Source organism: Manis javanica, chromosome 6 (assembly GCF_040802235.1).
Source record: "Manis javanica isolate MJ-LG chromosome 6, MJ_LKY, whole genome shotgun sequence".
Taxonomy (NCBI): Eukaryota; Metazoa; Chordata; class Mammalia; order Pholidota; family Manidae; genus Manis; species Manis javanica.
In genome coordinates this window covers 13,109,353-13,130,431 of record NC_133161.1, presented here as the reverse complement: position 1 = coordinate 13,130,431, position 21,079 = coordinate 13,109,353, and the positions used below count along the sequence as shown (strand labels likewise).

At 40.9% G+C, this 21,079-nt stretch overlaps 1 protein-coding gene across 1 annotated transcript in view; it reads right to left on the bottom strand.

Moving 5' to 3' along the window:
* Positions 1-21,079, bottom strand: part of SLC37A3 (solute carrier family 37 member 3) — a 75,296-nt gene that overhangs the window by 6,322 nt on the left and 47,895 nt on the right. Inside the window, exon 14 of the mRNA XM_073238352.1 lies at positions 16,264-16,360. Coding sequence (XP_073094453.1) covers positions 16,265-16,360 — 96 coding nt within the window. The 3' untranslated portion in view covers position 16,264. The remainder of the gene's footprint in view (positions 1-16,263; positions 16,361-21,079) is intronic.

Below are 21,079 nucleotides of genomic sequence, written 5' to 3'. Positions count from 1 at the left end.
TATGAAAACCTATATGCCAACAAGCTGGAAAACCTAGAAGAAATGGACAACTTCCTAGAAAAATACAACCTCCCAAGACTGACCAAGGAAGAAACACAAAAGTTAAACAAACCAATTACAAGCAAAGAAATTGAAACAGTAATCAAAAAACTACCCAAGAACAAAACCCCGGGGCCGGACGGATTTACCTCGGAATTTTATCAGACACACAGAGAAGACATAATACCCATTCTCCTTAAAGTGTTCCACAAAATAGAAGAAGAGGGAATACTCCCAAACTCATTCTATGAAGCCAACATCACCCTAATACCAAAACCAGGCAAAGACCCCACCAAAAAAGAAAATTACAGACCATTATCCCTGATGAACGTAGATGCAAAAATACTCAATAAAATATTAGCAAACAGAATTCAACAGTATATCAAAAGGATCATACACCATGACCAAGTGGGGTTCATCCCAGGGATGCAAGGATGGTACAACATTCGAAAATCCATCAACATCATCCACCACATCAACAAAAAGAAAGACAAAAACCACATGATCATCTCCATAGATGCTGAAAAAGCATTTGACAAAATTCAACATCCATTCATGATAAAAACTCTCAGCAAAATGGGAATAAAGGGCAAGTACCTCAACATAATAAAGGCCATATATGATAAACCCACAGCCAGCATTATACTGAACAGCGAGAAGCTGAAAGCATTTCCACTGAGATCGGGAACCAGACAGGGATGCCCACTCTCCCCACTGTTATTTAACATAGTACTGGAGGTCCTAGCCACGGCAATCAGACAAAACAAAGAAATACAAGGAATCCAGATTGGTAAAGAAGAAGTTAAACTGTCACTATTTGCAGATGATATGATACTGTACATAAAAAACCCTAAAGACTCCACTCCAAAACTACTAGAACTGATATCGGAATACAGCAAAGTTGCAGGATACAAAATCAACACACAGAAATCTGTAGCTTTCCTATACACTAACAACGAATCAATAGAAAGAGAAATCAGGAAAACAATTCCATTCACCATTGCATCAAAAAGAATAAAATACCTAGGAATAAACCTAACCAAGGAAGTGAAAGACTTATACTCTGAAAACTACAAGTCACTCTTAAGAGAAATTAAAGGGGACACTAATAAATGGAAACTCATCCCATGCTCATGGCTAGGAAGAATTAATATCGTCAAAATGGCCATCCTGCCGAAAGCAATATACAAATTTGATGCAATCCCTCTCAAATTACCAGCAACATTCTTCAATGAATTGGAACAAATAATTCAAAAATTCATATGGAAACACCAAAGACCCCGAATAGCCAAAGCAATCCTGAAAAAGAAGAATAAAGTAGGGGGGATCTCACTCCCCAACTTCAAGCTCTACTACAAAGCCATAGTAATCAAGACAATTTGGTACTGGCACAAGAACAGAGCCACAGACCAGTGGAACAGATTAGAGACCCCAGAAATTAACCCAAACATATATGGTCAATTAATATTTGATAAAGGAGCCATGGACATACAATGGCAAAATGACAGTCTCTTCAACAGATGGTGCTGGCAAAACTGGACAGCTACATGTAGGAGAATGAAACTGGACCATTGTCTAACCCCATATACAAAGGTAAACTCAAAATGGATCAAAGACCTGAATGTAAGTCACGAAACCATTAAACTCTTGGAAAAAAACATAGGCAAAAACCTCTTAGACATAAACATGAGTGATCTCTTCTTGAACATATCTCCCCGGGCAAGGAAAACAACAGCAAAAATGAGCAAGTGGGACTACATTAAGCTGAAAAGCTTCTGTACAGCGAAAGACACCATCAATAGAACAAAAAGGAACCCTACAGTATGGGAGAATATATTTGAAAATGACAGATCTGATAAAGGCTTGACGTCCAGAATATATAAAGAGCTCACACGCCTCAACAAACAAAAAACAAATAACCCAATTAAAAAATGGGCAGAGGAACTGAACAGACAGTTCTCCAAAAAAGAAATACAGATGGCCAAGAGACACATGAAAAGATGCTCCACATCGCTAATTATCAGAGAAATGCAAATTAAAACTACAATGAGGTATCACCTCACACCAGTAAGGATAGCTGCCATCCAAAAGACAAACAACAACAAATGTTGGCGAGGCTGTGGAGAAAGGGGAACCCTCCTACACTGCTGGTGGGAATGTAAATTAGTTCAACCATTGTGGAAAGCAGTATGGAGGTGCATCAAAATGCTCAAAACAGACCTACCATTTGACCCAGGAATTCCACTCCTAGGAATTTACCCTAAGAACGCAGCAATCAAGTTTGAGAAAGACAGATGCACTCCTATGTTTATCGCAGCACTATTTACAATAGCCAAGAATTGGAAGCAACCTAAATGTCCATCTGTAGATGAATGGATAAAGAAGATGTGGTACATATACACAATGGAATACTACTCAGCCATAAGAAGTGGAAAAATCCAACCATTTGCAGCAACATGGATGGAGCTGGAGAGTATTATGCTCAGTGAAATAAGCCAAGCGGAGAAAGAGAAATACCAAATGATTTCACTCATCTGAGGAGTATAGGAACAAAGGAAAAACTGAAGGAACAAAACAGCAGCAGAATTACAGAACCCAAAAATGGACTAACAGGTACCAAAGGGAAAGGAACTGGGGAGGATGGGTGGGCAGGGAGGGATAAGGGGGGGGAAGAAGAAGGGGGGTATTAAGATTAGCATGCATGGGGGGGAGGGAGAAAGGGGAGGGTGGGCTGCACAACACAGAGAGGACAAGTAGTGACTCTACAACATTTTGCTAAGCTGATGGACAGTAACCGTAAGGTGGTTGTTAGGGGGGACCTGATATAGGGGAGAGCATAGTAAACATAGTATTCTTCAGGTAAGTGTAGATTAAAAATTAAAAAAAAAAAAAGAAAGAAAGAAAGAAAAGGGGGATTACTCCTTAACAGGATAAAACTATTGGTAAATCAAAGATCAACGCATGCTTTAAATATCCTTAATGTTGATCACTTAAAGGGTGTCAGATGATCAGCTATGGAGGTACTCTTTTCTGATAATATTCCTTTCTCTTAATTAAAAAAAAAAAAAAAAGCAGTTACTGTGTGCTGACCTCCAATGAGTTCTGCACAGTGGTATAGAGGGCATGTCAAAGTGTGGGCAAAGGGTCTGTTTGTTTCTACGCAGAAGATCAAGGCCTAGCTTGGATACCCAGAAAATGAACTAAGATACGATATGAGGAGGAGCTTCCGGCATCAGCACTCTCTGGAGGACTCGTGCCGGGGGATGATCATCAAAAAGCCTCCACAGGGATCCGGACGATGCTGCGGTTGTGGCTGCATCCAGCCCACCATCTCCTGGACTTGCCATAAGAAGGAGGAGGGAGATGTCTAGGCTGGCATGTGCATACAGTGAGACAACGAATTTGACTGGATCTGTACTGTTGGAACTCAACCAGGAGTTGGGAGGGGTGCAAGTTGTAGCACCCCAAAATCTCATGACTATAGACTATCTATGGTTAAAAGAACATATGGGATGTGAACAGATCCCAGAAATGGGCTGCTTTAATTTGTCTGATGGTTCAAGTACAGTTGGAAAATATCCATCATATCATAGATAAATTTTCACAAATGCCTAGGGTGCCTAAATGGTTTTCTTGGCTTCACTGGAGATGGCTGGTAATTATAGATTTGCTTTGTTTATGTCACCGTATTCCTATTATGTCAATATGTGTGTGCAAATTAGTTAGTAGTTTAAAACCTATACATACTTAAGGTACTATACAAGAAGATATGTCAAAGAAATAATCAATCCTCCCAAGTTTCCTTCATATGCTACATCTATAGCTTTTCTTCTTCCTTCCTAATTACAAACTTTAAATAGAATTCGTGCCTCATATCGAATTTACCGAGTATCATAATTCCTCCAGGTGGTAAAGATACCTCGAGACAAGTGCTGGGCATAGAAGCCACAGGGCATAAATCTGCAAAGAAGTAAAAAGCTAACCTTTGCAAACAATATGGCTTCTCTCTCACTTACCAACTTTACATTTCCCTGTATGGCCCCGGAAGATGACTGGTTAGCCAGAGACGGGTAAGATTCCTCAAGGGAGGAACAACCTAAGACAGGCACAGTCGCAGGGGGGCCATCAGGTGAGAATTTGGGGATCAACAGAGGTGAGGCTCAGAACCTCACCCCCCCTGCTTTGAGAGAAATCTTCTGCATCCGTGGATGTCTTGCTGCCCTTGTCTAGCCTGGATTAATACTTAGTCCATAGGCACACACCTGATCATCTGATCATCTACATTTGCCTTCTTACAGCACTAAACTATGTTTTCTACCTTTATCTTGCATCTACCTACCACTTCAGCATTTTATTAAAAATAAAAATAATAATAATAATAGGAGAAATGTGGGATCAACATATAAATCAAGTACAAAAATCAAATGAATATTCATATTTGACCTGATGGTTTATAGGTCATATTGCATGATCAAAACCAAAAGTTTCTGTGATGACTGCCCTTGTACTGTTCACCATGTAAGAATTTATTCACTCTGTAAGAATTCGTTCACCATGTAAGAACTTGTTCGTTATGCTTCAGAAGATTGGAGACTGACGAGAATTAGGCTTGAGATGGATTAATGATTGTACATTGAGCATTGACCCCCCTATACTGAATTTTATTGTTGTTAACAACCATTTGATCAATAAATATGAGAGATGCCCTCTCAAAAAAAAAAAAAAAAAAAAAAAGAAGGTAACAATTATTTAGATGCTCCAGTTAGCCGTTTTCAGGAACTTAACAGGTATACATATGCTAGAAGGTGACAGTGGCTTTTCCATGGCCACTGAGAACACATTAAAGGCAGAGACTCACATCACAGCAAGAGTGCAAAAGGATTTTGACTTGTTAAGGCTGTTAGACTCTGAGCCAAACTAACAAAGCAAATAATGGGCTTGCCTCAGAAGATCTTTTTTAATGGCTAGCTTTAAAAAAATCGCCCTGGCTCTATTGTGGGTTAGGAGCAGTTCTGACTGGATGTCAGGGTGAGTCTATGGATCCTTTCAATCCAGTTATAAAAAGCTCCTAGGACCTCAATCCCAGTCCTTTCTAGCAGTACAATTAATTCTCCTGCATTAAATATTGCTTGTGGTAAGTGAACCATCAATAGAGTCGGAGTCTTTCTGTTATTCATGTTTCTGTGCTTTCAAAAGGGATCTTCTTACAGAACCCTTTGTAAACAGACTTTCTACAAATTGTATATAGTATATTAACTGCACTATAGGAGGTAGAAGAAATGAGCTTTACTGTAAAACTGAGAATCTTCTGTAAATCTGGATTTTAAAAAGCAGGATGGAAAAGCCCACCCAAGGTAAGAGAATGGATTACTCTCATACACAGGACAGACAGAACTCAGGGCAGCTGGCAGGTACTCACTGCACTAAAAGCTGTTAGCACAGTGCCTAGCCCTTGGTCACAGGCAATACATGGAAGCTCTTGAAATAGCACTATCGGCCTTGTTTGGGTACTGCTATTCCCTTACCCTCCATCTGAACACAGGGGCCAGGGCACCCAGATGAGCATTTCATCTAATGCTCACCAATCCCCTTCTCTCTGCTGGGAACCACAGGGGTTCAAATCCAAGCTCCCAAGTTGGCTGTGGCCCTCATCTCCCCCCGCTGGGTCAGGCCCGCCTCCTCCCTCTCCTCTGTACCTCGGCTCCTTCCTGCCTGGGCCTTTCCCACTCCCCTGAGAGATGAGAACAAATGGGCTGAAATCACTCCCACCACCTGGAACTAGGTGAGGTAGCTGTAGCAAAAGCGAATGAGTCCAAAGTCCAGCCCCTTCTCCTCCAAACTCTACTCCCCCCAGCGTCCTCTGGAAAGTAACCAATAGCCCGCGGCCTGCACAGTTCCTGCAGCAAGGAGGAGCTTACAACTTCCTTCATGCGACTCTTCAGGTGATTATCGGAAGGTACAGGGCAGTGATCAGATAATCTGGTTTACTGGAATAAAATCATATATATTTTAAGTACCATTTAACATAGAGATCCAATTTTATTGCTTTTGATCAAAGGCCAGAGTAAGATTACAGAGTAAGGACAGCACGATATGACCCTGAGTTAGAGAGTCAGAGTCTCAAAGGGAGGAACGATTTCTGGGTCAACTTAACTGTAGAGTCTAAAATAACTTCAGCAGCCAGCTCAAAAGATTAACTCTAAAAGTAATGTGCCTGTCTGTGTCAAAGAGTAAGAAAATGACCTTTCTGAAACATACTTTAAGTGAATACTGGTTAGAGTTATCCCCAAGAAGTCCGATGAAAGAAGTTGGTAAACTAGGAAAGCCTAGATGTATCGCTCATCAGTCAAGGCTGCCAAGTGGGAATGGGATCCAGGAAAGATTTGTCTCAGTTGGAAAAGATAAAGCTGGCCAGGGAGGGATGCATTTCATGTAAGTCTGGTCATTGTGAACACTGTGTCCACCACAGCCTGCCTATTGGACACCTGAAGATTCAGCAGCAGAGATGTGCACTGCTAAGCACCTGTTTGTTTTTCTGCTTATTCTGCCTTGTGCACTTTTGTGGGTTACGCCGTTTCCTCCCAAAAGATACTCTGAAGTGGTAACCCCCATTACCTGTGAATGTGACCTTATTCAGGGTCTTTGCAGATGTGATCAAGTTAAGATGAGGTCATACTCAGGGTGGGCCCTGATAGAGCGGTATCCTTACCAGTAGAGAAAACAGACGGGGAGACAGACATACATGAGGAAAGACAATGTAAGACAGCCAGGGAGAACCCCAAGTGAGAACAGATGCAGAGATTGGAGTGGTCCGTTTATAAGCCACAGTCTCCGAGGACTGCCAGCACTCCCAGAAGCTGGAAAAGACAAGGAAGGATTTTCCCCTAACGCTCCAGAGAGAGCCAGCCCAACCAACACCTTGATGTCACTCTTATAGGAACCCCAGAACCGTGAGAGAGTAAGTTTCTGTTGCTGTAAGCCCCTTGGTTTGTGGTACTTTGCACAGCAGCCCTAGAAAATGAATGCACCCCCAAAAGTGCTTTGGCAAGGCCTCATTTCGCCTCATCCACAAAGACATACATGTACTGGGATAACCACGGAGTCTGCAGACACAGCCCTCTGCACAGGGCTCCCCCGAAAAACACAGACATATTTTGTGTGTATCTACCGAACTGCAGATGCTTTATCCGTCTTTTTTTTTTAACTTCTATTATGGACAAACTTCTTAACATTCACAGAACTAGAGCGATATCATGAATTCCTGTGTGCTCCCCAGCTTCAACAATTATCACCATTTGCCCATTTTATTTCATTTATGGAGTTTATTCTGCATGGAGAATTTATTCTGCATAGAAGGGCTGCGTGGAACCCCTTAGTTTTAAAGTAAACTCAACACCTCATTTCAGGTCATCTGTAAATGCTTTAGTCTTAACTACTTCAGGCACATTTAAAAAAATCATCTTTAGTTTCATTAGTTAGGTAAAAGGAATGAATAACATTTTATGTCTGAGTCCTCTGTTTCTTTTCATTTCTTCTTTTACAGTTCAGTGTTTTTTAATATATTTACAGACTTGTGCAACTATCACTCAACCTTATTTTTCATCATCCCCAAAAGAAATCCTCTACCCATTGGCAGTTACTCCTCATTCTCCTTCTCCCCAGGCCCAGGCAACCAGTAATCAACTTTCTATCTCTATAGATTTGCCTATTGCAAACATTTCATATAAACAGAATCATATTATCTGTAGTCTCCTCTATCTTACCTCTTTCACTTGGCATAATGTTTACAAGATGCATCTATTTTACAGCACATATTAATACTTCATTCCTTTTTATGGCTGAATAATATTCCATTGCATGGATATACCACTTTTGTTTATCCACTCTTTAGCTGATAGAAATTTGAGTTGCATCTCATCTTTTGGCTATTATGAATAATACTAAATGAACAACCTTGTACAAGCTTTTGTATGGACATATGTTTTCATCCTCTGGTGTCTATACCTAAGAGTGGAATTGCTGGGTAATATGGTAACTCCATGTTTAACATTTTTAAGGAACTGCCAAACTGTTTTCCAAAGTGGCTATACCATTTACAATCCCATCAGCAGTGTATGAGGGTTCTAATTTCTTCATAAATTCTCTAACACATGTTATTGTCATTTTTTAAAATTATTATAACCATCCTAGAGGGTGTGAAGTGGTGGTATCTCCTTGTGGTTTTGTGTCTCCCTAATAACTAATAATATTGAGCTTTTTCATGTGCTTATTGGCCATTGGTTAACTTCTTTGGAGAAATATCTCTTCAGATTCTTTACCTATTTTTTAATTGAGTTATTTGCCATTTTATGGTTGAGTTGTAAGAGCTCTTTATATATTCTGGATATAAGTTCCTTATCAGATACATAGTTTACAAATATTTTTCCCATTCTGAGAACTTTTCACATTCTTGACAGTCCTTTGAACACAAACATTTTCAATTGCTAAGCCTAATTTATTTATTTATTCTTTTATTGCCTGTGCTTTTGATGTGTATAAAGGAAATCACTGCCTGATTCAGTATCATAAAGATTTATTCTTATATTTCCTTTTAAGAATTTTATAACTTTAGCTCTTACATTTAGGTGATAACCCATTTTGCATTATTATTTTTTTAATTTTTATTAAGGTATTATTGATATACACTCTTATGAAGGTTTCACATGAAAAAACAATGTGGTTACTACATTTACCCATTTATCAAGTCCCCACCCATACCCCAATGCAGTCACTGTCCATCAGTGCAGCAAGTTGCCACAGATCCACTATTTGCCTTCTCTGTGCTACACTGTTCTCCCCGTGATCCCCCACACCATGTGTACCAAACATAATACCCCTCAATCCCCTTCTCCCTCCCTCCCCACCTGCCCTGCCACACCCCTCCCCGTTGGTAACCACTAGTTCCTTCTTGGAGTCTCTGAGTCTGCTGCTATTTTGTTCCTTCAGTTTTGCTTCATTGTTATACTCCACAAATGAGGGAAATCATTTGGCACTTGTCTTTCTCCACCTGGCTTATTTCACTGAGCATAATGTCCTCCAGCTCCATCCATGTTGTTGCAAAAGGTAGGATTTGTTTCTTTCTTATGGCTGAATAGTATTCCATTGTGTATATGTACCACTTCTTCTTTACCCATTCATCTACTGATGGACACTTACATTGCTTCCATATCTTGGCTATTGTAAAAAGTGCTGTGATAAACATAGGGGTGCATATGTCTTTTTGAATCTGAGAAGTTGTATTCTTTGAGTAAATTCCAAGGAGTGGGGTTCCTGGGTCAAATGGTATTTCTATTTTTCGTTTTTTGAGGAACCTCCATATTGCTTTCCACAATGGTTGAATGAGCTTACATTCCCACCAGCAGTGTAGGAGGGTTCCCCTTTCTCCACATCCTCGCCAGCATTTGTTCTTGGTCTTTTCGATGCTGGCCATCCTTACTGGTGTGAGGTGATATCTTATTGTGGTTTTAATTTGCATTTCCCTGATGATTAGAGATGTGGAGCATCTTTTCATGTGTCTGTTGGCCATCTGAATTTCTTCTTTGGAGAACTGTCTCTTCATATACTCTGCCCATTTGTTAATCAGGTTATTTGCTTTTTGGGTGTTGAGGCATGTAAGTTCTTTATATATTTTGGATGTTAACCCCTTGTTGGATAGGTCATTTACAAATATATTCTCCCATACTGCAGGATGCCTTTTTGTTCTGTTGATGGTGTCCTTTGCTATACAGAAACTTTTTAGTTTGATGTAGTCCCATGAGTTCATTTTTGCTTTTGTTTCCCTTGCTCAAGGAGATGTGTTCAGGAAGAAGTTGCTCATGCTTATATTCAGGAGATTTTTGCCTATGTTGTCTTCTAAGAGTTTTATGGTTTCATGACCTACATTCAGGTCTTTGATCCATTTTGAGTTTACTTTTGTTTATGGGGTGAAACAATAATCCAGTTTTATTCTCTTACATGTAGCTGTCCAGTTTTGCCAACACCAGCTGTTGAAGAGGCTGTCATTTCCCCATTGTATGTCCATGGCTCATTTATCATATATTAATTGACCATATATGCTTGGGTTTATATCAGGGCTCTCTAGTCTGTTCCATTGGTCTATGGGTCTGTTTTTGTGCCAGTACCAAATTGTCTTGATTACTGTGGCTTTGTAGTAGAGCTTGAAGTTGGGGGGTGTAATTCCCCCTGCTTTATTCTTCCTTCTCAGGATTGCTTTGGCTCTTCGAGGTCTTTTGTGGTTCCATATGAATTTGAGGATGATTTTCTCTAGTTCGTTGAAGAGTGTTGTTGGTATTTTGATAGGAATTGCTTGAATGTATAGATTGCTTTAGGCAGGATGGCCATTTTGACAATATTAATTCTTCCTATCCATGAGCACAAGATGTGTTTCCATTTATTGGTACTTTCTTTAATTTCTCTCATGAGTGTCTTATAGTTGTCGGAGTATAGGTCTTTCACTTCCTTGGTTAGGTTTATTCCTAGGTATTTTCTTCTTTTTGATGCAATTGTGAATGGAATTGTTTTCCTGATTTCTCTCTCTGCTAGATCATTGTTTGCATTATTTTTGTATATAGTGTATGGTAAATGATCCAAATTTATTCTTTTGCATGTGGATACAGGCATTACATTTTAATTCTATTTCTATTAATTTGTATGATATTCTACCTCGAATTCCCATAAATTATCCTTTAGATGATTTTTATCAGATTACAGCCTAGTGTGATAAAAAAGAAAACCCTAATAAAAAAGTATTTTAAATGAGGAAGTGGTTTGCCCTTCCCTCATTGCCCGTAATCTGAAATTCATTTCCCCAATTTTAGACATTTCCCCTTTTCTTATGATATTCCACAAAGCAGCCTAGCACTGAGTTGGCTCAGTCCATCACCCAGAAGTGCAAGACTTCTAATTTTTTTCAAGAGAAGTTGAAAAAAATCTAATTTGTATGTATAATTCCTCATTTTAAAAAGCTGTTAAGTACTCTGAATTTTAAAAATTCTACAGTGGGCTCCTCAAAAAGCTAAATATAGAATTACCATATGACCTAGCAATTCCACTCCTAGGTATATGCCCAAAAGAATTGAAAACAGGGACTCTAACAATTATCTGTATGCCAGTGTTCACTGCAGTATTACTCCTAATAGCCAAACAAACCAACTATCCACCAAAAAATGAATGGACAAACAAAATGTGGCATGCCATGGAATATTATTCAGCCATAAAGAGGAATGAGGTATTGATACATGCTACAGCATGGATGAACCTTGACAACATGCTAAGTGAAATAAACCAGACACAAAAGCACGGATATTGTATGATTCCACTTATATGAAATATCTAGAAGAGGCAAATTCATATAAAGTAGATAAGAGATTACCAGGTTCTTGGGAGCTATTGCTTAATGGTTATAGAAGTTCTGTTTGGGGTGATGAAAACGTTTTAGAAACTGACAGTGCCGACAGTTGCACAACACTGTGGATGTAATTAATGCCGCTGAATTGTACACTTAGAAGTGGTTAAAATGGCAAATTTTATCTTTTATGTATTTTACCAGCAAGAAAAGAAAGATCCAACTCTGCGGTGGCTAAATAAAATGCCAGGGATTATTATGTGAGCTGTGGGCCACCAGCTTAGGACCTTGGGCTCAGAGGAATTCATACTGGACAACTTATGTACACTGAGGGAGGAAAGGGCTAAGCAATAATGCAAAGCTAGACACTGGAGTCGGGTCTGAGGAGGTGGATAAAATTTTAAATATATATTCCTTATTGTCAGGGAGATGAAAGACTAGAAATAAACCTAAGAATACTAATAGAGCAGTACTTCCAAGAGGTTCCAAAAATGTGCTTCAAGAGGTTCGGAAAGGAGATCATACCTGATGGTGGGGATCACAAAACGATTCATGTAGGTGATGAACTTGGCTGAGCACTGGAGGGTAGGTGAGAAGGTGAGGCTGCTCCACAAGGAACAGCAAGAGTCAAGAACAATGGGTATAGTTAATATGGAGTCCAATGTGGCTGGACAAGAATCCAGGTGGAGAGGTGGCCAGAGAGGCAGGAGAGGCCCAGGACAGGGGTGCCATGACTGCCAAATGAAGGACTTCCCACTTAATTTGAGCAGAAGAATGAAGTTCTCAAAGCTGTCCCTGAGATTGATTGGCTAGGTATCAGTGTATAAAATGAACTGAAAAGAGGGGCCAGAGGCTCCTGAACAACTAGGTGGGAAGAATGGAGGGTCTGGGCCTGAATGGTGGCTGTGGGAAATGGGGGTGGAGGATCTTTGGAGGAGTAACAAATAGAAGCTGATGGCTGCATGGGTGAGAGGGTGTCAATACGGGACAGAAGATGGTGGCCACATTATTAGGGTGCAGATGATTTTCAGTTCATTTAACAAAGATGGTGAGAAGAGAGGGTCATATGTTGAGGGGAATGGTTTTTTGGCATTTTGAACCATGGGTTTTGTGTTTTTTATGTTGGGAGAGACTGAAGGAGTAGAAAGAAATAATGGCATGGAGCAGACAAGAGATTGGAAAGAGAAAGAAAAATGGATGAATGGAGCAGAAGATGCAGGTGGTAGCAGAATGGAGAGGGTTGGCAAACAGCTAGGATAATGCGGAAAGAATTGAGGAGAAAGGATGGGAGAAAGTAAAGACAATTTTTAGTGGACAGAAAGATGGCTTCATACTTACCAATAAGAAACGAAGTCATCTGCTTCAAGAGGTAGGGTGATTCTGCTGGCCCAGCAACAGCACACCCACTGCAGCATGTGACATGGGGGACCAGCAGGGGAAGAACTAAACAGCTGCTGCATGTTGCCAGAGCCCAGATGAGGCTGGAGGGCACCACGCATGTAGCAAAGGCACACTGTGGCCCAGCCATCACTGCTTGGCACTGTGTGGGGAGACTGGAAAAACCTTATGGTGGGAGATGGCTTCTAAGTGTGCTTAGGATTATGTATCCAAAGGGTGAGGCATAAAAGGATCATAGAAGGAACATCTTTGAAAGGTCAACCACAGGGTTTTCTGAGCCTTGCAGGGAAACAGAGTAGGCAGTTGGGAGTGACTGGGAGAAGAAGAGATCTGGGCCTAGAGGGCAGAATGAGTGGAGGTGGGAGAGGCAGAAAGAAGTTGTGATCTCCAAATGTTTTGAAAATAGTTGTAACCCCTTTGGCCAAATACGATAGATGTAGTAGCACTAGAATTTGTGTTGAGAAGGACTTTCAAGCCTGTGTCCAGGCTCAGCTGGACCAGGTGCCCTGGCTATCAATTACTGATGTCTGTCAAAGACAAGGGAAGGGACAGAAGAGGTATGACGACAGCCTGTCAATCCTATGAAACACGGTCAGAAAGATGTTGAGCTGGGAAGGTTGAAGGAGGAACAGTCCCACATGCTCAGGAAGTACAATAAACCTAATCACCTTCATGGGTGACTGCAGGATCCTTCAAATGGAGGTACCATAGTTAAGGTCTAGAAACTATAAGGGTGAGATGCTTGGATGGTCAGTAACATGGACAATCAATTCCTTGGCAGCAATGGAAGTAAAGGGGGTGGAGTCCTATCAGTCCAACACTAAACGCATTCTGGGAAAAGGGAGAGCTTCCTTGAAGTCAGCAGATGGACATGGTAATGATAGACGGTACACTCAGGTGACCCAACACACATCACGTGCTCATAAGTTATTTGTGGAATGAAGGGAAGCATCTCCAGGTCGCAAGCAGTATACCACTCACATTTAAGCACCCCAAGCTATCCCATTGCAATGAATTTAAGTAACTATCTCTTGTGCTTTAAAATACTGTGTAACATGTTGGAAATAAGGGGGTCATCCACTGGGGCTTAGATTTAGCTGGGATCCAGAGGCCTGTTTGTATTCATTATTAAGTTGACCCTCTTACAAAAGTAAAGTGTTACTCCCAACCCTTTCTGTGTTCTATCCTCACTCGAGGGATGACCCACACAGCCTCCAGTGCTCCAGCTTGTCTAGCTCTTTGTAGAAGTAAATGTACTTGGATGTTTTGTTACTAAAGCTGCATTCTCTCAGAGCCTGTGTGCCTTGCAGCCACAATGAAGGGAAAATAGGAAACCTATAAAGCAGTAAGTAAATTATCATTCTCATCCAGACAGTGCTATGACACTCTACATAAGTTACCCAACTTAGCTGTGCCTGGATTTCTCCAAAGTATCCTGGAACACTTCTGGTGATAGACGTGTGCGGAGCTGAAAGGCAAGGGGCTCCCACTGTGAGGGAGGAACAGTGACACGTCAGAACTTTAATTTGAGCGGATCCCAGAAGGTCAGTGTTGGGCAAGTGGCAAGACGAAAAATGACTTGCCCTAAAAGTAAAATGGGACATGCAGCAAGAGTTGTGCATTGAAGAGAGAATGAGAAGCTTAGCTGAAAGGAGACAGAACCATGGCCTGTCTTGGGTGGGCCAGATGAAGAATGGTCTATTTTTAAGCATCAGATGGCATTAGGATGGTTTTTACACTAGTAATTCTGCTGCAGGTCAAAGGGAGACAAATGTGGTGAACTCTGGGCCTGGATCCCTGCTGTGGGGTGTAGTGTTGAGACCGCTGGGGTCTCTCTCCATTAGGGTCAGAAATAGCGAGGACCAACCAAGAGATATGGACGCACCTGGTTGAAAAACTATCCCAAGAAAGAAAACTCTAACAGCCCTGATTCCTTAAGCCAATACAATTCTTGCTGAGCAAGAGAAGAGTAGACAGAGAAAGTGAACAGGATTTGGGATCAGATTTACGAGGGGTAAACAGAATGAGCAATACTGCAGAGATAACAGGAACAGTGCTCCGCTCAAAGGGCGAAGAAGGCCCTGAATTTAGATTGGTCCCCAAAACTGCTGAATCTTCCAAATAGCAGGATTCCCTTCTCCAAATTCCCCTGGGGCTTAGGGCAGATGGGAGCAGGAAGCCCTTCAAGAAGGAACAGACAGAGCAGGCAGCTTCTGCTCACAAGCACGGACTCGTGTACTACGGGCCTCCCCTCTGCTCCGCAACCCAACGAGCCTGGGGAGGGCAGGGAACTGAGGTCGGGGAGAAAGCTGCGGGAGGCCTGACTCACCCCGTCCTCCACCACTGGGACCCTGGGTGGGCAGGCCTGCGCACGATGAATCACCAAAGCTTTGAGTGCTATTCTGAGCTCGCCAAGGACACGAGTACTCTGTTGGCACCCTGGCACCCTTCACAGTTTCTCTCCTTCCTCATCTGGCTGCCAGGAGACAAGTCTGACTGTAGGAACTGAGTATTTTCATTTTTTTAGCCCAAGACAGAAACTATCTAACTTTTTGTTTTTCCTGCTTCTCTTCTTAGTTCCTGGAAATCACTGATAGGCAACTGAGACTAAGAGCTGCCTCCCCCCAAGATCAGCTGTGGCAGCCTTGCTGAGAAGCCATTTCAGGGGAAGGGCAGGGGAGGCAGGGCACACCTTGTGGAATTTCCCAAATGACTCAGCTGGCTGTTTATTTTGATTGGAAGTACCCAAGTTCAAGTTCTAGATTCTACAAGGAAAAAATCACACTGATACCTACAACTCCGCAGTAACTGACTGGCCCGTGGCTTAATTTCTCAGCCTATCCAGCTCTCATACATTCCATTATGCCCACGCAAGCCATATAGAGAGTTAAGTGCTGTACAGACTCTATCAAGCCCACTCAATGCTGCTGGACTCAGTTACCCAGAATTTAAATAACAGTGTACCTTTGTAATACCTTCACATTACTCTATTAAATTACAAAAGGATCCACAAGGAAAGTCAGCCGTCCTTCATTCTCTCACTGTCTGTGTCACAGACCCTTGGGGACAGCCATGTGGAAAGGGAAAGCTCATGCTTCCGGAAGATGAGAAATTTAGTACATTCCATTTAACAAATATTTATCGAATATGAGGAAGGCATTTTTGGCATTACAGAGATGAAAGAGGCACCTTCAAGGAGATTAAATATACTAGGAGAGATAAGACATGTCCACAAATAATTTTAAATAAGCAAAGTCCTGCAGGATATGAGGAAGGAGAATTATCTGGTTTGATGAAAGCCAGGCAGGATTCATGAACTGTGCCTTGAAGAACAAGTGTAATTTCCACAAGGGAAATACTCAAGTGGTAATACTCAAGGTGCAGAAAGTTGTCTCACTTTTCTACAAGCATGTGGAGAGGCACATAGTTTGGACACATGGTACCTTAAATGACAATCCAATAGGTGCAGAGAACTCCCTGAAGACTCTCAATAGGGTCATAACTGAATCCGAATCTCCAGGAGCTCAGTCTGGCAGTTGCCTGCAGGATGGATCAAAAGAGAAATTAGATGAAGAGAGCTAGCATTTTAGTTCAGGTGGGAATGAAGAAGGCCTGAATGAAGGAGGTAGCAAAGGGGACAGAAAAGGAAATGTGTGTACAATGTTATGGAAGTGATTAAACAGAGCCTGGATTTTCACTGAATGCGAGGAAATGAGAGGGGGATACAGACATCAAATGATGCTGGAAAACTACAAACGACTAGAGATATATATGTTTTTACAAGTAGAAAAAAAATGATTTTAAGTGACAGAGAAAATGACAGTGCCATTAACAGGCCTATGGACTTGAAGAAGAGGAACAGATGGCAGGGGATGGATGGTTCTCCCTTGCAAGGGTTGCAACACCTTTTAGATGCCTAGAACACAGTCAAAAATACTTATGATCATGAGAGATGAGGGTGGAGAGATCTGGCAGTCATTCACAAAGAGGTAACAGTGGGAACTGTGGGACACAGCAAAGAAAAGCACTCTTAAGGTGAAACTAACCAAATGAAGATGTACATTTAGAGAATGGGAGAAATAGAAACAATGGGGGGAAAAGAAGGATGAATATTTATTGTGTACCAATGATATACTTGTGCTAGGAGATTTGTATATACTGTTATATGTGAAGCACATTGCCCATTCACTGATGAGAAAACTGAATCTCAGATTAGTTCACCAAACAACCCTGATGTCCACATCAGAAACCCAAGGATCATTCCCTTCCAATCCATTTCTTTCTCCTCTCACAGTCAACTGCAATATACCTTGTTAATTCTACCTTCAAATTGTACTTGACTGTCCCCTTTTTCCAACCTTCCTTTAGCTGTCAGTTCTTCCCTGCTTGGGCAATAACCTCCTATCTTCAGGCCTCCCCGCTCATGGTCTTACCCATCACCAAGTCATCTCCTCCCCTACCACCCAAGAGTTGTGACACACAAATCCAGTTCTCACAAGGCCTTCAGGAGCCTGTGCCATTGGTGAGATGGCTTCACTAACTCTCTAGAATCATTTCAGGCTCCTCATCTGTAGGTACCCCACACTATAGCCTCACAGATCTACTCATGGTTCACAGAATCCAGCCGCCTTCCCATTTCTGCACAGGTTCCCTCTCTTCCAAGACTTTCTCCTACTGTTCAAGAGCAATTTAGGCATCATATTCTCAAGCTGTGCTTATCTTCCCAGGGGCCCATTTTCTGTACTCCTCACTGCCTGGCCATATCCCCATCACAGCACTTAATGTATTACAATATTTAATCCATGTGACAGTCTTGCTGTATTTAGCAGCAGTTTGGGAGCAGGGATTTTCTTTCATATACTGATGTCTAACACCCAACATTTCCTGATAGGGTTAATAAAGCAATCAATTCAAACCCAAATCTGATTCTGAGGCTCACACATTATACTATAAAGTCAGAGAGTAAAAAGAGGAACAGGATAATGTAGGATGACAGAAATGCGAGAGGCCATCTTTGAAAAAACCATAGCTAGCATCATATTTAGTGGTGAAAGACTGGATGTCTTCTTCTAAGATCAGGAGGAGGACAAGGGCAGCCATTCTCACCACTTCTATTCGACATTGTATAGGAGGTCCTAGCCAGGGAAACCAAGAAGGAGAAACAAATAAAAGTCATCCATATTGGAAAGGAAGAAGTAAAACTATCTCTATTCCCAGGTGACATAAATTTGTATATAAAAAATCCTAAGGAATCCACAAAAGAATTATTAGAACATAAAACAAGTTCAGCTAGGTTGTAGAATACAAGAGCAATATAAAAAAATCAATTTTATCTCTATACACTAGCAATGAACAATATGAAATGAAACTAAGCACACAATCCCATTTACAATAGCATCAAAAAGAAAAAATGCTTAAGAATGAATATAACACTGAAACTATGTGTACACTGAAAACTATGAAATATCACTGAAAAATTAAAGAAGACAGAATAGATGGAAAGACATCCCATATTCATAGACTGGAAGATTTAATATTGTTAAGATGGCAATGCTCCCCAAATTGATCTACAGAGTCAACACGGTCCCTTTCAAAATTCCAACTGCCCTTTCTTTTTTTCTTTCTGACAAAAGTCAACAAACTAATTCTAAAATTCATGTGGAAATCCAAGGGACACAAATCACAAGCCAATTTTGAAAAAGAACAAAGGTGGGGGATTCACACTTCCTGATTTTAATGCTTACTACAAAGCTACAATAACCAGGACTGTGCGGTATTGATATGGATCCATATAAATCAAATAGACATATAGATCAATGGATGAGAACTGACAGTTCAGAAATAAACCCTTGCATTTATGGTCAACTGATCTTTAACAGGATGCTAAGGCAATTCAATGGAAAGAACAGTCTTTTCAACAAATAATGCTGGGACAACTGGATATCCACATGCAAAAGAATGAAGTTGGATTCTACCACATACAAAAATCGATTCAAAGTGGATCACCTAAAGGTAAGAGCTAAAACAATAAACGTCTTACAAGAAAACATCAAATCTTCATGACCTTGGGTTAGGCACCTTATATATGATACTAAAATCAAAAGGAATGAAAGGAAAAATAGGTAAATAGGACTTCATCAAATTAAAAAATTTGTGTTTCAAAGGACACCAGCAAGAAAGTGAAAATACAACCTATGGAATAGGTGAAAACATTTTCAAATCATGTATGTGGTAAGGGACTTGCATCCAGAATAAGTACATAAAGAACTCTTACAACTCAACAATAAAATGATTAATAACCCAATTTTTAAATCAGTGAGGGAGAAATTTTTCCAAGAAGATACACAAATGGCCAATAAGCCCCATAAAAAGATGCTCAATATCCTAAGGCATTCAAATCAAAACCACAGTAAGACACAACTTCAAACCTGTTAGGGTGGCTAAAATTTTCTTAAAAGCCTGAAAATAATAAGTGTAGATGAGGACATGGAGAAACTGGAACTCTCACAGATTTCTGGTGGGATTGTACAATGATGCAGGTGCTTTGGAAAATTGTTAGGCAGTTCTACATGTTAAACACGGTTACCAAATGACCCCCCAATTCCACACCTAGGTATATACCCAAGACACCTGAAAAAATATACCCATACAAAAACTTGTACACAAATGCTCATAGCAGCATTATTCATTATAGCCAAAAAGTGGGAATAACCCAAATGTCCATGGTGAATTAATAAACAAAATGTAGTATATGCATACAACTGGAAGTCATAAAAAGGACTGAAGAACTAATACATGTCACAACATAAATGAGCCTTTGTCTTCATTGTACCCATGGGATTTTAATTTATGGACATGACTGAGTGATGACACACAGAAGTCAATGCCATTGAAAGATTTTTTTACTTACAGTTCCTAAGAGGAGGGCACACCACGCCATACAGGCCATATGGAGAAGCTCCAGTTTGGGTCTGGAGGAAAAAGGAGTGGGGGAAAGCCCTAGCCAAAGCCTTTATTTTCTGCGGGAAAGTCAAAGCAGGACAGGGTAAACAGATTAGGATCGGCCAGTCTAAATAATTCTGGCAGGTTTTGGAGCAGAGGGGCTGACCCTAGCTGTCTGGTACCTGGCCCTGGGTTGATTTAGGGCAGGGAAAATATTGGCTTGGTGTGTGAGAGTTTGATAAAAGAGATGGGTGGTTTAGCATGTGTATTCTGGACTGGTTTGTTTGGATATGAAAAGTGTGCTCCAGAGCCACTCCTTTGCTATCTCTAAGAAGTGGCTAGTGCTGGGAGGGGCAGTCTCTGCCCAGTCCAGGAGACTACAAATGCCAGAGCATCAAGAATACAGAAAATAAGAAAATGCAGTTAAATACAGTTGGCCCTCAAATGAATGGATGCCAACCAGATAAACACAGAATCCAAGAAAACCCAGTTAGAACAGCCTTGAAAACATTATGCTAAGTGAAAGAAGCCAATTACAAAAGACTATGTATTGTGACTCCATTTATATGAAACATCCAGAATAGGCAAATCCATAGATACAGAATGTCAATCAGTAGTTTCTAGAAGCTGGGGAGAAGGGAGAATAGTGACTGCTAATGGGAATGGGGTTTCCTTTGGGGGTGATGGAAATGTTCTAAAATTGGATAGTAGTGATGGATGCACAACACTGCGAATACCCTTAAAACCATTGTACACTTTAAATGGGTGACTTACATGGTATGTGTAAATTACATGTCAATAAAGTTGTTTTTTAAAAAAAGACAAGGGAAGAAAAGTGTTCAATATGATCACAAACAAGACGTCTGTGAAGAGAAGTATCAGCACTGCTTGCCCTCAGGTCTAGGGTCTCCCAGATTTTCTAGCTAGAGATTAATTCATGTAAGAGATCAAAATTAACCCAATAAACGAGAGTCTCTTTTGATATCTAAGAAGGAGGATAGCACCATAAAAATACTGCTTCACAAGATTATTCTGAGTTGAGCATGAGGCAGCGCAAAACTGGAAGGGGGAACACCAAAAATAGGCTGTTGTGAATAATTCAGGTAGAGGAAGGTGGCTTAGAAATCAACAGAAAAGATGAATTGGAAAAGCAAGAAAGAACAATTAACACCAGGAGGCTGACTACAAGGTGAGAGGAAAAGGTGTGTTGACAGTGACCCTTAAGGCTGTAAGCCTAGGGGGACTAGAGGATGGTGTTGTTAGGGACAGTGAAAGAGAAGCCAGAAAGTGAGAATTGTAGCACAGTCAAGGGCTCAC